General features: G+C 37.8%; 1 protein-coding gene across 6 annotated transcripts in view; it reads left to right on the plus strand.

Moving 5' to 3' along the window:
• Window positions 1-14,937, plus strand: part of stk11ip (serine/threonine kinase 11 interacting protein) — a 43,338-nt gene extending 28,401 nt beyond the window's left edge. For 2 of the 6 annotated variants that reach the window (XM_016273638.1, XM_016273639.1), the window contains exons 23-26: window positions 10,018-10,102; window positions 10,357-10,442; window positions 12,143-12,351; window positions 12,479-13,543. In XM_016273638.1, the coding sequence (XP_016129124.1) occupies window positions 10,018-10,102; window positions 10,357-10,442; window positions 12,143-12,351; window positions 12,479-12,607 (509 nt within the window). In that variant the 3' untranslated portion in view covers window positions 12,608-13,543. Of the gene's footprint in view, window positions 1-10,017; window positions 10,103-10,356; window positions 10,443-12,139; window positions 12,352-12,478; window positions 13,544-13,969 lie in introns of those variants that run through there. The other 4 variants (XM_016273635.1, XM_016273634.1, XM_016273636.1 and 1 more) reach the window with 4 other exon arrangements.
• The last annotated feature ends 630 nt before the right edge of the window (window positions 14,938-15,567 follow it).

Here is a 15,567-nt window from a genome sequence, read left to right on the forward strand (position 1 = left end):
TTTTTTCAGATCCTCTGAGAGTTCTTTGCCATGAGGTGCCATGTTGAACTTCCAGTGACCAGTATGAGAGAGTGACAGCGACAACAACAAATTTAACACACCTGCTCCCCATTCACACCTGAGACCTTGTAACACTAACGGGTCACATGACACCGGGGAGAGAAAATGGCTAATTGGGCCCAATTTGGACATTTTCACTTAGGAGTGTACTCACTTTTGTGGCTAGCGGTTTAGACATTAATGGGCTGTGTGTTGAGTTATTTTGAGGGGACAGCAAATTTACACTGTTATACAAGCTGTACACTCACTACTTTACATTGTAGCAAAGTGTAATTTCTTCAGTGTTGGCACATGAAAATATATAATACAATATTTACAAAAATGTGAGGGGTGTACTCACTTCTGTGAGATACTGTATATAGCACTTTATACATTTTGTCAAAGCAGTGTTAAACAGGAAAAACGTGAGCTGATAAGACAAGAGGACAATAGTAAATTTTTTCAGTTAAAGTCAGTTCATTGTTGATTCAGTGATTGTCATCATCCAGCTCAGTTCAGTTTTCTTCAAATAGTGTCTGTACAGTCAAGTCAACAACATTGCCAAAAATTGTGTCCCCAACTAAGACAAAGGCGATAATGGCATGGAACCGAAACTCCATCGGTGACAAAAATGGAGAAATGAGGCTCAGTCGGGGGACCAGTTCTCCTCTGGCCAGATGAAACCAGCATGGTGTGTTTAATTCCAGACTGCAACACAAGTCAGATTGAGCAGAGGGTTCGTCAGGTTCCCGTGGTATTGTGCTAATGACTGTCTATGTAACAAGGTCTTTGCTGGGGATCTGTCACTAGGGCTCATCTAGTTGACACGGTTTCCGCTGTCATTCAGGGCTGTAGAGGTCATCTCTAGGTGCTGATCCACCATCTGGACTGGATACAGACTGGATCCAGGTGACTGCAGTGACCATCTGATCTGGATATGAACTGGATCTGGGTGGCTATGTTGACCTAGGAATAAGAATAAAATACTAATAAAAGACTAATATTAGCATAGATGCCATTCTTCTTACAATGTAACAAGTCCATCCGGTGTTATGGGAAGTGTTCCTAGTTCCGGTTGACCTAATTAATGCAGCCCAACAATCCTTTAACGGATTTGAATGATAGAAATATGATTGTGAGGGGTGTACTCACTTCTGTGAGATACTGTATATAGCACTTTATACATTTTGTCAAAGCAGTGTTAAACAGGAAAAACGTGAGCTGATAAGACCAGAGGACAATAGTAAATTTTTTCAGTTAAAGTCAGTTCATTGTTGATTCAGTGATTGTCATCATCCAGCTCAGTTCAGTTTTCTTCAAATAGTGTCTGTGCAGTCAAGTCAACAACATTGCCAAAAATTGTGTCCCCAACTAAGACAAAGGCGATAATGGCATGGAACCGAAACTCCCATCGGTGACAAAAATGGAGAAATGAGGCTCAGTCGGGGGACCAGTTCTCCTCTGGCCAGATGAAACCAGCATGGTGTGTTTAATTCCAGACTGCAACACAAGTCAGATTGAGCAGAGGGTTCGTCAGGTTCCCGTGGTATTGTGCTAATGACTGTCTATGTAACAAGGTCTTTGCTGGGGATCTGTCACTAGGGCTCATCTAGTTGACACGGTTTCCGCTGTCATTCAGGGCTGTAGAGGTCATCTCTAGGTGCTGATCCACCATCTGGACTGGATACAGACTGGATCCAGGTGACTGCAGTGACCATCTGATCTGGATATGAACTGGATCTGGGTGGCTATGTTGACCTAGGAATAAGAATAAAATACTAATAAAAGACTAATATTAGCATAGATGCCATTCTTCTTACAATGTAACAAGTCCATCCGGTGTTATGGGAAGTGTTCCTAGTTCCGGTTGACCTAATTAATGCAGCCCAACAATCCTTTAACGGATTTGAATGATAGAAATATGATAGTGTGCTATGTGTATGCCAGGTTAAAGAGATGGGTCTTTAATCTAGATTTAAACTGACAGAGTTTGTCTCCCGAACAACGCTAGGTAGATTGTTCCAGAGTTTGAGTGCTAAATAGGAAAAGGATCTGCTGCCCGAAGTTGATTTTGATTTTCTAGGTATTATCAAATGGCCAGAGTTTTGAGATCGCAGCAGATGTGAAAGACTATATAGCTGCAGCATTTTGGACCAGCTGGAGGTTGTTTATTAAGTGCACAGAGCAACCACCCAATAAAGCATTACAATAATCTAACCTTGAGGTCATGAACGCATGAACGAATTAACGTTTCTGCATTTGACATTGAGAGAATAGGTCATAATTTAGAGATATTTTTAAGATAGAAAAATGCGATTTTACAAATGCTAGAAACTTCATTTTCAAAGGAAACATTGCTATCAAACCTAGGTTCCTAACTGATGACAGAGAATTGACAGCACAGCCATCAAGTGTTAGACAGTGTTCTAGATTATTACATGCAGAGGTTTTTGATCCAATAATTAACACCTCTGTTTTTTCCGAAATTATCAGTTGTAAATTACTAGTCATCAAGCTTTTATATCAGCTATGCATTCCATTAGTTTTGCAAATTGGTACGTTTCGTCGGGCTGTGAAGAAATATAGAACTGAGTATCATCAGCATAACAGTGAGAGCTAACACCATGTTATCTGATGATAGCTCCCAATGGTAACATAAACCGTGAAAAGCAACAGTCCTAGTACTGAGCCTTGTGGTACTCCATATTGCACTTGAGAACGATGTGATACCTCTTCATTCACTGCTATGAATTGATTACGGTCAGATAAGTATGATTTGAACCATGCCAATGCAATTCCACTAATGCCAACATAATATTCTCGTCTATTCAAAAGAATGTTGTTATCAATAGTGTCAAATGCAGCGCTAAGATCCAGTAGCACTAATAGATAGAGACAACCATGATCAGATGATAAGAGCGGGTCATTTATTACTCGGTCTCAGTACTATGATACGATCTAAATCCTGACTGGAAATCCTCACAAATACCATTTTTTTCTAAGAAAGAACATAGTTGTGAGGAGACTGCCTTTTCTTTGAGATTTGTCTGTAATTAACTAATTCCCCAGGATCAAGTTGTGTTTTTAATGAGAGGCTTAATAACAGCCAGTTTGAAAGCTGAAGAGGATCAGAAGAGGATCTAGGACTTCTGGAAGCACATATTTTAGTAGCTAAGATGGTATAGGGCAGGGGTGTCAAACTCAATTCCTGGAGGGCCACAGCCCTGCAGAGTTTAGTTCCAACCCTAATTAAACACACCTTGCCCAGCTAATCAGGTCCATCAGGCTTATTTGAAAACTAGATTGGTATGCGTGTTGGAGCAGGGTTGGAACTAACTCTGCAGTGCTGCGGCCTTCCAGGAACGGAGTTTGACACCCCTGGTACAGGGTCTAACATACGTGTTGTTGGTTTAGATAATGTAACAAGTTTATAATTTTCTTCCTGTCCTATAGCAGAGAATGAGTGGAATTGTTCCTCAGGGAATCTTATCTATAGTGCACTGTCTGATGCGATACTGAAGCTGACGGCTACTTTAAACGGCTGTATAAATTAGTAGAAAACTTATTGACAGCTTCTGTAAATATTGCACGCATGCTCACTTACGATTGATGTAACAGCGCACCATTTATTATCAGCTACAGAAACGGAGCCATAGACAATAAATTCACATGAAATATACTGACATCAACGGGTGGACTATTAAAAATATTATGAACGCTCAGCGTGTTGACCTACATTTTGGTTAACACATACACCTTTTCATTTTTTAAATTCATCTCCACATGAACAAATAATGACTTAAACGTGATATTCTCACTTAACAATTAGCTAAAATAGAACGAAAAAATATGCTTCAGATCTGCAGTTACAAAAACGGACAAGATGGGTCCACAACCTTATACAAAAAAATGTTTTTATAGAATATATTGACAGCTTCTAAGAAAAATATTCTGTATACTAAGCTTTAAATTATGACTGGTTGGAAATGCATGAATTGTTTTAAATTCAGCTCTACATAAATGATAACTTAATACATAAATGATACAATTTTTACGTTCTTAATGATTAGTTAAAATCCAAAGAATAAATCACATTTCTCCCGATCTTCAGTTACAAAAACTGAACTTCTCACAGGAAATTAAGATAAAGCATATCGATAGCTTAAATAAGAAATATTACGCGCACACACACAATAAGCTATAACTTGGTTCAAATTATTGGTGCTATCTGGCATTTTTCCGTGGATGCTCGGCGCCTATGTTTTATGTTACAACAAGTTTTTTTGAGCTATTCGATATGCTGAGGAATTGAGACAAATCAGGAAGATTATTTACAAAGAAGACTTTTGTTGTAGAATTGATGGTTCTACCATATTTGTAACAAGGAGTTGAGTTTGCAGCTTTATCTATATGGAGTATATGCAAGACTAGATAATGATTTGAGATATCATCACTCTGCTGCAGAATTTCACTGCCGATGACATCAATTCCATGTGATAGTATTAAATCTAAAGTATGATTATGGCAATAAGTAGGATCTGACATGCGCTGTCTAACCCCAGTAGAGATTAGAATGTCTATACAGTGGAGAAATATTTATTTGATCCCCTGCTGATTTTGTAAGTTTGCCCACTTACAAAGAAATTAAGGATCTGTAATTTTTATGGTAGGTTTATTTTAACGTATAGAGACAGAATACCAACCAGAAAAAAACACATTATATAAAGGTTAGAAATTGATTTTCATTTCAGTGAGTGAAATAAGCATTTGATCCCCAAGCAAAACATGACTTGGTACTTGGTGCAGAAACCCTTGTTGGCAAGCACAGAGGTAAGACATTTTTTGTCACCAGGTTTGCACACATCTCAGGAGGGATTTTGATCCACTCCTCTTTACAGATCCTCTCTATATTTTCTATAGGATAAATGATACAATTTTTACGTTCTTAATGATTAGTTAAAATCCAAAGAATAAATCTGAAAACAAAAACTGAACTTCTCACAGGAAATTAAGATAAAGCATATCGATAGCTTAAATAAGAAATATTACGCGCACACACACAATAAGCTATAACTTGGTTCAAATTATTGGTGCTATCTGGCATTTTTCCGTGGATGCTCGGCGCCTATGTTTTATGTTACAACAAGTTTTTTTGAGCTATTCGATATGCTGAGGAATTGAGACAAATCAGGAAGATTATTTACAAAGAAGACTTTTGTTGTAGAATTGATGGTTCTACCATATTTGTAACAAGGAGTTGAGTTTGCAGCTTTATCTATATGGAGTATATGCAAGACTAGATAATGATTTGAGATATCATCACTCTGCTGCAGAATTTCACTGCCGATGACATCAATTCCATGTGATAGTATTAAATCTAAAGTATGATTATGGCAATAAGTAGGATCTGACATGCGCTGTCTAACCCCAGTAGAGATTAGAATGTCTATACAGTGGAGAAATATTTATTTGATCCCCTGCTGATTTTGTAAGTTTGCCCACTTACAAAGAAATTAAGGATCTGTAATTTTTATGGTAGGTTTATTTTAACGTATAGAGACAGAATACCAACCAGAAAAAAACACATTATATAAAGGTTAGAAATTGATTTTCATTTCAGTGAGTGAAATAAGCATTTGATCCCCAAGCAAAACATGACTTGGTACTTGGTGCAGAAACCCTTGTTGGCAAGCACAGAGGTAAGACATTTTTTGTCACCAGGTTTGCACACATCTCAGGAGGGATTTTGATCCACTCCTCTTTACAGATCCTCTCTATATTTTCTATAGGATTGAGGTCTGGACACTGGCTAGGCCACTCCATGACCTTAAAGTGCTTCTTCTTGAGCCACGCTTTTGTTGCCTTGGCGGTATGTTTCGGGTCATTGTCATGCTGGAAGACCCATCCATGACCCATCTTCAGTGTTGTGGCTGAGGGAAGGAGGTTCTTGTCCAAGATTTTACAGTGCATAGCCCTGTCCATTTGCCATTCAATGTGGTGAAGTCATCCTGTACCCTTAGCAGATAAACAGCCCCAAAGCATAATGTTTCCACCTCCGTGCTTGACTGTAGGGATGGTGTTCTTGGGGTCATAGTCAGCATTTCTCTCCCTCCAAACACGGTGAGTTGTGTTAATGCCAAAGAGCTCAATTTTGGTCTCATCTGACCACAGCACGTTCTCTTAAGCTTTCTCTGAATCATTTAGATGTTCTTTGGCAAACTTTAAACGGGCCTGTAAATGTGCCTTCTTGAGCAGGGGTACCTTGCGGGCGCTGCAGGATTTCAGTCCATTGCAGCGTAGTGTGTTACCAATGTTTTGCTTGGTGACTGTGGTCCCAACTGCCTTAAGATCCTTAACCAGCTCCTCCTGTGTAGTTCGGGGCTGATCCCTCACCTTTCTCATGATCATCCTTACCCCATGAGGCAAGATCTTGCACGGAGCTCCAGACCAAGGCCGATTGATGGTTGTTTTGTATTTCTTCCATTTCCGAATAATCGCACAAACAGTTGTCTCCTTCTCACCAAGCTTCTTGCGGATGGTCTTGCAGCCCATTCAAGCCTTGTGCAGATTTACAATCTTGTCTCTGACATCCTTTGACAAATCTTTTGTCTTGTCCATGGTGGTGGGAGAGGTTGGAATGGAAGATACAGATTGTGTGGACAGGTGTCTTAGGCTGCGTTTACACTTAGCATTAACATGCGACCTGTATCCGGATGTTGTCCACATACACATTAAAAAGACACGCGTAAACGCGCTTCTGATCGGAATGCTATCCGATCAGCGTGTCCTGGTCCAGAGGTAGTCGAGGATGCATTGTGATCAGATCTCAGTGTAATGTAAACGAAATCCAGCCATCGTGTCTGCATTCGCAGGTCGACATCACGCAAAACGCCGCCCCCCTCCAGAACTGTCATAAGAACAGAGCACTAGTGAGACTCATACATTTATTTGTAAAATAAATACATGATTTGTAAAATGTCCTGTGACTGAAAATAGTTTTCAAAAGAAAACCCACCACTTCAGGTCAACTTTGCACCGCAGACTTATTTAAATATTGCGCGTGAAATACAGATCCGATCGGTTATCCAGATCAAGAAGTCAGCTGATGTTGCCAAGTGTAAACGTGCCGTGCCCTGATTGACTGATGATCCGATCTGCTTGATCAGATCACGGTGATCGCATGTTAATGCCAAGTGTAAACGCAGACTTTTACACCTAGCAAGCTGACATTAGGAGTAACTTCTTAAAGTGGCAGGACTAATCTGTGTTCCACATGGGCAAATAATCAATCTGTGGGAGCCAGAATTCTTACTGGTTGGTACGGGATCAATTACTTATTTCACTCACTGAAATGCAAATCAATTTCTAACCTTTATATAATGTGTTTTTTCTGGATTTTTTAGTTGATAATCTGTCTCTATCCGTTAAAATAAACCTACCATAAAAATTTCAGACCCTTAATTTCTTTGTAAGTGGGCAAACTTACAAAATCAGAAGGGAATCAAATAAATATTTTCCCCACTGTAAATGCTGATCCAAATGCAACTTTTTTTATTATCTACTTGGATATTAAAATCGCCAACTATTAAGTCTTTATCTAAAGCCAGCACTAACTCGGAAAGAAAATCAGCAAATTTTTGATAAATTCTATATGATGCCCTGGTGGCTTGTATACAGTAGCTAGCACAAACATCAGTAGGGATTTATCATTACCACTCATTACAATAGATAATGTTATAAAGCACCAATACTTGAAACCAGACCTTTTAGAAATACTGAAAATATAGCTATAAATTGTAGCACTTTTACCTTTTGAACACGGCTTATGTTTATAACAGTGAGTGACTTGAAGTGGAGTGACGTGTAGCCAAGTATGGTCTCCCATACTCGGAATTTGTACTCTGCATTTTCAAGTGCACACACAGCAGTGAACACACTCCCTGAGCAGTGGGCAGCCATTTTTTATTTGTATCTTTTATTTTTTGCTGTGGCACCCAGGGAGCAGTTGGGGGTTCGATGCTTTGCTCAAGGGTCTCACCTCAGTCATGGTATTGAAGGTGAAAGAGAGCGTGTATAGCCACTCCCCCACGTATAATCACTACTGGTACCGAGACTCGAACCCATTAAGGGGGTAGTCATAATCATGGGGGGTACACTTATTTAAAGTAATGTAATCGTCTGGTTTTAGCCAGGTTTCTGTCAAACATAGCACATGTATGATCTGTAATCATATCATATACAAAAATCACTTTTGTAGAAAGGGATCTAATATTAATTAAGCCAAGCTTTATCAATTGTTTATCTGTATTATATCTGTTTATTATTTGTTGAATATACATTGTTACCCTTAAATTTGTTTGGACATTTTTTGTATTTGCTAGGGAACAGACACAGTTTTTATAGTATGATAGCTAGGTGAATGAGTCTCTATGTGCTGAGAATTAACTGCCTTCTGTGACGTGAGGTAGCTAGCAGATGGTCGGTCTAGCCAGTCTATCTGTTTCCTGACAGCCTGTTTGAACTCGAACGGAAAATGTGCATGTTGAAAAGTCGCATTGTCACGCAAGCTAATCAACGAAGAGCTGTATCACAAAATGTAGAGCTGTATTTATTGCTTTTATGTTTTTATTCACGCAAAGTGATGTGAAAAAATATTCGCTTTCCGTTTGGTGTGCACACACCATTAGATATCTAGCCATTGATTGACGACAGTCTACTATGTATCTCGTCACCACGGTAAGCAGGGAGGAGGACCAGAGCATATTACAGTATCTCAAGTTTACACACCTCTTTAATGTTATTTTTAGTGATCTCCGCCTGGCAAGGTCGAACATCATTAGTGCCGACGTGGATAACAATCATACTGAATTTATGTTTAGCATTAGCCATCATTGTCAAATTTGCCAAGATGCTAGGTGCTCAGGCTCCCGGTAAAAATTGGACTGTGGTGGCTGGTGTCTCTATTTTCACGTTCCGTACAATAGAATCTCCAATAACTAGAGCACATTCATCAGGTTTCTCGGTAAGTGCATCACTGAGTAGGGAGTTCGTCACAAAGTTTGTCCTGCAGATATTCACGATCACCCTGCTGCGGGGGCTCTGCAACCGAAACCGGATTATGCATGGAACTCGCTAAGCTAGTCACATCCAAAGCCGTATCTAAGGCCCTCACATTCTTACTATACTCAGTTAAAGTCAGCCCAACTATTTCCCTCCATTTTCACATGTGAATCCCTCACCGCTAACAAAGAAGGCTGCACTATACTGAACATGTGACAATCCATGAGACAACCGTTGGACACAGCAATGATTTTAAATGTATTTTATGTAGAATATCTACAGTGGTCTATCACTGGTTTCTTTAGTTTAAGTAAGTGTTACCTGAAGGAGGACTTCCATCTGGTTGTAAAACACAATGTAAAATGTATCATTTTACACAATGTATCAGTTTATAAATCCATTTAGAAATAAAAACTATAAGCAAAAACAAAAGGAGAGTCAAAGGAAAATACATAACATAGGGACTACATTATAAGTCATAAGACCTAGCATAAGAAGCTAAACTAATTTTCTGTAATTAATCACGATTAATCACACCTAATAATAAATATGTAATCGTAAGCATTTTCACATTAAATCAGCAAATTAATGTGGAAACAATTTCAGTAAAAAAAAATTTAAATCAAAATGTTAATGCTTAGTCCTATCATTTCTGCTTGCAGCTTTATTTGATCTTTATTTGGTTTGGTGAAACATTCTCTTTTGTTTTTAATCTTTTTCTTTAAGGGTTTAAATGTTTAATTATACTAATTTATTTAATTAAAGGCATGGTACAGTCAATAATGTTCAAAAAGCAATTACGTGGACAGAATTATGTGTACATAATGTGAAAAGCTCTTTTAGAGCTTTTTAGATTTGGAGTTTGTGAAGAAATTGTGTAGATATTCTTCCTCACTACAGCACTATGTTTTCATGCAGAAATTGCAAGGGAATTGGCCCCAAAGTCTGAAAGCAAGCTGAAGGGAATCTCCACCACCCGGCTCAACCCACAGCACCACCTCTGGTACGCAGTGAAAATAGGCAGGCATTTTTTTCCTCTCCAACTCTCAGACTGTCTGTCTTTATCTCTGCCTCAGGCTTTTCATTTTTCTGCCTGCCTATCCTACCCAAAACGTAATGCATAAAATGTGTGAGAATAGAAATAAAGAATACTCTCATTTGCACAGTTAAAAAAGACAGTTTTGTTAGTGATCCCAAGGTACACATATGATCCCATAAGTAATGTCTTAACATATTTTAAATCTGTCTGTTCTATAGGAATCTAGTCTGTGAGGACGCCCTGCCATGTGAAGAAGACGACAGCCATCCTCCTTTCCGTTACCTTTTAGCATTCCTTCAACAAGGTGAGTGTCTTATGTTCTCCAGGATGAAGATAAGCAAGAAATTATACGGTGACTACAGCATGTGATGACTTGCCTGTGATGGGAAAGAGCTACAAATGGTTAGAGTAGCAGAACATGTAGTGGTAGACTGATTTATATCTAATACATTACAGAATTAGACATTATTAGACTAAATAAAGCTTAAGATGGCTGTGATGTTCACCTCCAGGGTATTTATGGTCTGGTTTATAGACCATCAGTTTAAGCTCAAATGTGACTCACACATGAAAGTTACAGTTCTTTAATGATTCATACACACTTTCATCAGATAACTGTGGGAAATAGTGCTGCCCAGGTTAACACTAGGACACAAAGGTGTATGTATCAGCGCTTGCTTTTGTTAGTATCCTGCTGTTATCCTTGGAACCAAACTTTGATGTCTTGACGGAAGAAGGGAGAGTCACAGAAAACAGATTTATCTGTTTCTTCTTGAGAGAGTCATCCAACTGTGAGCGGCTGCTTCAGCTTTCAAGAGTCCCAGTACCCTGCTGGCAGGCTGACTCTCCCCCAGAACCCCCACCCCCCCACATCGAAAGGGCTCACAGCAGGCTAGACTTGTGGTGTGATAAGCATTCAGCTGGTGAGACCAAACCCAGCCAATCTTACAATGATCTTAAAAAAACAGGAACATCCTGAAACATCACTCATGCCCTTTTCTCCCACACACAAACTTTCATATAGTCGTTTGTGCTTTCAGTTGTGTGCGCCTGCCAAAATGCACATTAACATACACAGAAGATTTTGATGAATAAACACGAAGTACATCTGATATCACAAACAGACATTTTGTTCTCTTTCCTGCAAGATGTTCTTAGTTTATCTCTGTGGGTGGTCAGTGAGCAGAACTGTGCTATCATTTGTGCCTGTACTGTTGTTAGTGAAATGCATCTGATGTGTTTGTATTTTCCATGAAAGAATGGTGTCTTGCTGTGTCTTGGCAATTGCAGCAACAATATATGCATGTTGTTAAAAGCAAGTATATAAAAGTCACTGTTCAAAACTCTTTCCTTGCAGTACCCTTACAGTAAGATTCTAATAATTATTTATAATTTAAGATGTCAGATTATAAATATTTGAGTTGTCCGATTTTTTTTTTTTCCAATTAATTTGCCTTTGCTTGAATACATTATATCCATGAAAAAAGAGAAGGATGTCTGATTATTACAGTGCCCATTCACAGCCATATGTTAGTTCTGACAGCTTGTAGCTACAACCAATGAACAACATTATTAATGCAACAGATCATTAAAAAGAACCATCTAAAGAATTGTCACTAGAGCAAACTTCATAGGTTCTTGTGGGAACTCGAATGTACTTAAGTAACATGGAAAAAAAAACTTTTAATGGTTCTGGCACATCAAGCAAGCAATTTGAGCCTCCATTTACCATATTTAATATGCTCTATGTATATGCGTTGATCTGTGTTTATATGTGAATAAAAGCCTAAATTAAATCTGATTATCATATTCGCTCTGATAAATGCCTATTGAGCTGAGCTGAAGCTCAACTGGCATAATAACAAAACTGTATTCCTCTCGGAGTTACTTTTTACGCTAAAAGTGTTACACCTCAACTGCTGAAGGGCCAGATCTTCCATACTCAAGCTTTTTGTAAGGACAAAATTGTTTTACACGGTCTTACTTTCTTTTTTCTTACAGTAGATGGCTCTTTGGCCTCTGTGAGTGTACTAGCCACCAAAGAAATGCTTTTTCTCCTTGATGAAGACCACCAATGGAGCAAGAGCCAACCTGAGGGTCAAATGAGCAGTGGGAAGGTGAACGTTCAGGAAACTCAGCCAATCAGTTGTGTCAGTTCCATTCATCTGTTTTCATCAGATCCATGCCAGGTGGACCTAAAACTTTATGATGAGGTATGTGGGTACATCTTCACATGTTCTCAACTAAACCATAGAGAAACCAAGAGCAATTGTCTGGATGTAGCATATGGCTACTATATGGGTAGAATAAATGGAGGTTTTTGTTATTTGTTTTTGACAGATGGCCAAGAAAGAAAAGACATGGTCTTTACATGCTGAAGATGAAGAGCTGGTACAAGACCTGGTGAACTGGATCACAAATCAGTGGGAAACCATGTTTGGGGTCAAGCTGACTACTATCAAGCAGTAACCACTAGCCACAGTGTTAAAGAAAAGCACCTACCTTAAATCATGAAGATTCCTGCCTAAAACTGTTTTAATCTGTATTACTGTCTTGGTGTAAATGTGGAAGTTTGTCTTTTTGTCTCCATATAAGCCCCAAATTCCATTATTATCTTCTCTTGGTTGTGCTCATGTCTCCTCTATATACTAACTGTAACAAAGCTGCATAGAGTGCCTTTTTGGCTTTGTCACCAACCAACACCAACACACCTTATAATACATACAGTAACTATGCATGCACAAACAGTTTATTTGTATAAATAGGTTTCTGTGAATGGTATGAATGTGGTAGTGAAGATGTGTTTGTATCTCAGGGTGAAAAGCCTTTCAATGTGTTCTCAGAAAGGTTCATAATTGGGTTATGCAGATCACTGGAGAATAACAGGTTTACTTGAGTGTTGGTGGTGTTAATGCAATGTTAGTTAAGACACGTTACTGAACTAAATGACCCTCTCACTCTTTGAAACTTTGTTGAAGATATTTATGAACTGTATAGGTACACGTGATTCTCCATAATGAACTTGGACTTGAAGTGTTTTGTGTAACTATAGTTGTTTTTTCCCCTAATATTCTATTCCAGCACTTGTATAGAGAGCATAAAAAGGGAGCTAGTGATTACACATCAAAACGTAATGGTCACAGGCAAAAGAAACCTCATATAGCTGTGAAGAGAAAATTTAGTTCAACCACGTGCAGTTTTGTGCCGTTTGTGTGACTCAGATGTTCGTTTATTTCTTGAAATAATTGAAATGGCTTGACAAATAGTGAAATGGCTTTGTTTTATAAGTACATGTTGTTAACAAAGTTGAAAGCATATTGTCATTCAATGTAAAATGTATTTAATGTGTATTTATTCATCTTTGTACTGGTCTCCAGTAGGGAAATCATCATAACTTTTATTTTTGTAAACAATAAACGCTTTAAATATTACACAGCTTTTCATTATGCCCAATACATGCCAGAGGGAGAGATATATCTGAGAATGATTGTTGCATATAAGCGAGTTGGTCACTATTATTATTTTTATTTATTTTTATTTTTTTGGTAAGTTTAGAATTATTTTACCAAGAAAACAAGCCAGTTATTTTCTGCTGGCTGTTCATTTCTGTTCAGCTCTTTTCCCTTCTCCAAACGTTACTAAAACGTTTTTCTAAAGTGATGTATTAAAATTCGTAGGCTGAGTATTGTGTGCTATTACACACAATTTATCCTATGACACATATACTAGTAATCCTTTTTTCAATTAATTTTTACATTTGTTAAAAAAAAGTCATCCTTCCACTCCTTTCATTACCTGTTTTCAGTCTGTTATGATTAAACTTTATCACAAATCAGTGGGAAACCATGTTTGGGGTCAAGCTGACTACTATCAAGCAGTAACCACTAGCCACAGTGTTAAAGAAAAGCACCTACCTTAAATCATGAAGATTCCTGCCTAAAACTGTTTTAATCTGTATTACTGTCTTGGTGTAAATGTGGAAGTTTGTCTTTTTGTCTCCATATAAGCCCCAAATTCCATTATTATCTTCTCTTGGTTGTGCTCATGTCTCCTCTATATACTAACTGTAACAAAGCTGCATAGAGTGCCTTTTTGGCTTTGTCACCAACCAACACCAACACACCTTATAATACATACAGTAACTATGCATGCACAAACAGTTTATTTGTATAAATAGGTTTCTGTGAATGGTATGAATGTGGTAGTGAAGATGTGTTTGTATCTCAGGGTGAAAAGCCTTTCAATGTGTTCTCAGAAAGGTTCATAATTGGGTTATGCAGATCACTGGAGAATAACAGGTTTACTTGAGTGTTGGTGGTGTTAATGCAATGTTAGTTAAGACACGTTACTGAACTAAATGACCCTCTCACTCTTTGAAACTTTGTTGAAGATATTTATGAACTGTATAGGTACACGTGATTCTCCATAATGAACTTGGACTTGAAGTGTTTTGTGTAACTATAGTTGTTTTTTCCCCTAATATTCTATTCCAGCACTTGTATAGAGAGCATAAAAAGGGAGCTAGTGATTACACATCAAAACGTAATGGTCACAGGCAAAAGAAACCTCATATAGCTGTGAAGAGAAAATTTAGTTCAACCACGTGCAGTTTTGTGCCGTTTGTGTGACTCAGATGTTCGTTTATTTCTTGAAATAATTGAAATGGCTTGACAAATAGTGAAATGGCTTTGTTTTATAAGTACATGTTGTTAACAAAGTTGAAAGCATATTGTCATTCAATGTAAAATGTATTTAATGTGTATTTATTCATCTTTGTACTGGTCTCCAGTAGGGAAATCATCATAACTTTTATTTTTGTAAACAATAAACGCTTTAAATATTACACAGCTTTTCATTATGCCCAATACATGCCAGAGGGAGAGATATATCTGAGAATGATTGTTGCATATAAGCGAGTTGGTCACTATTATTATTTGTATTTATTTATTTTTTTTGGTAAGTTTAGAATTATTTTACCAAGAAAACAAGCCAGTTATTTTCTGCTGGCTGTTCATTTCTGTTCAGCTCTTTTCCCTTCTCCAAACGTTACTAAAACGTTTTTCTAAAGTGATGTATTAAAATTCGTAGGCTGAGTATTGTGTGCTATTACACACAATTTATCCTATGACACATATACTAGTAATCCTTTTTTCAATTAATTTTTACATTTGTTAAAAAAAAGTCATCCTTCCACTCCTTTCATTACCTGTTTTCAGTCTGTTATGATTAAACTTTCTTTCTATTTATTAATTATATGTATAAATATATATATATATATATTTTTTTTTTTGCACAGCTGTTCGAATACTATTATTGTTGATGCGTTTACGTGGATCTAAGTTTTTTTCCCCCCTCTCTCACATTCTCACTTTCTCTTTCTGTATGGTCTAGCAGTGTTGCAGTAATTAGTTTTGTGATCTTTTCCTATG

This window comes from Sinocyclocheilus grahami, unplaced genomic scaffold (assembly GCF_001515645.1).
Source record: "Sinocyclocheilus grahami isolate Dianchi unplaced genomic scaffold, SAMN03320097.WGS_v1.1 scaffold80.1, whole genome shotgun sequence".
Lineage (NCBI taxonomy): Eukaryota > Metazoa > Chordata > Actinopteri > Cypriniformes > Cyprinidae > Sinocyclocheilus > Sinocyclocheilus grahami.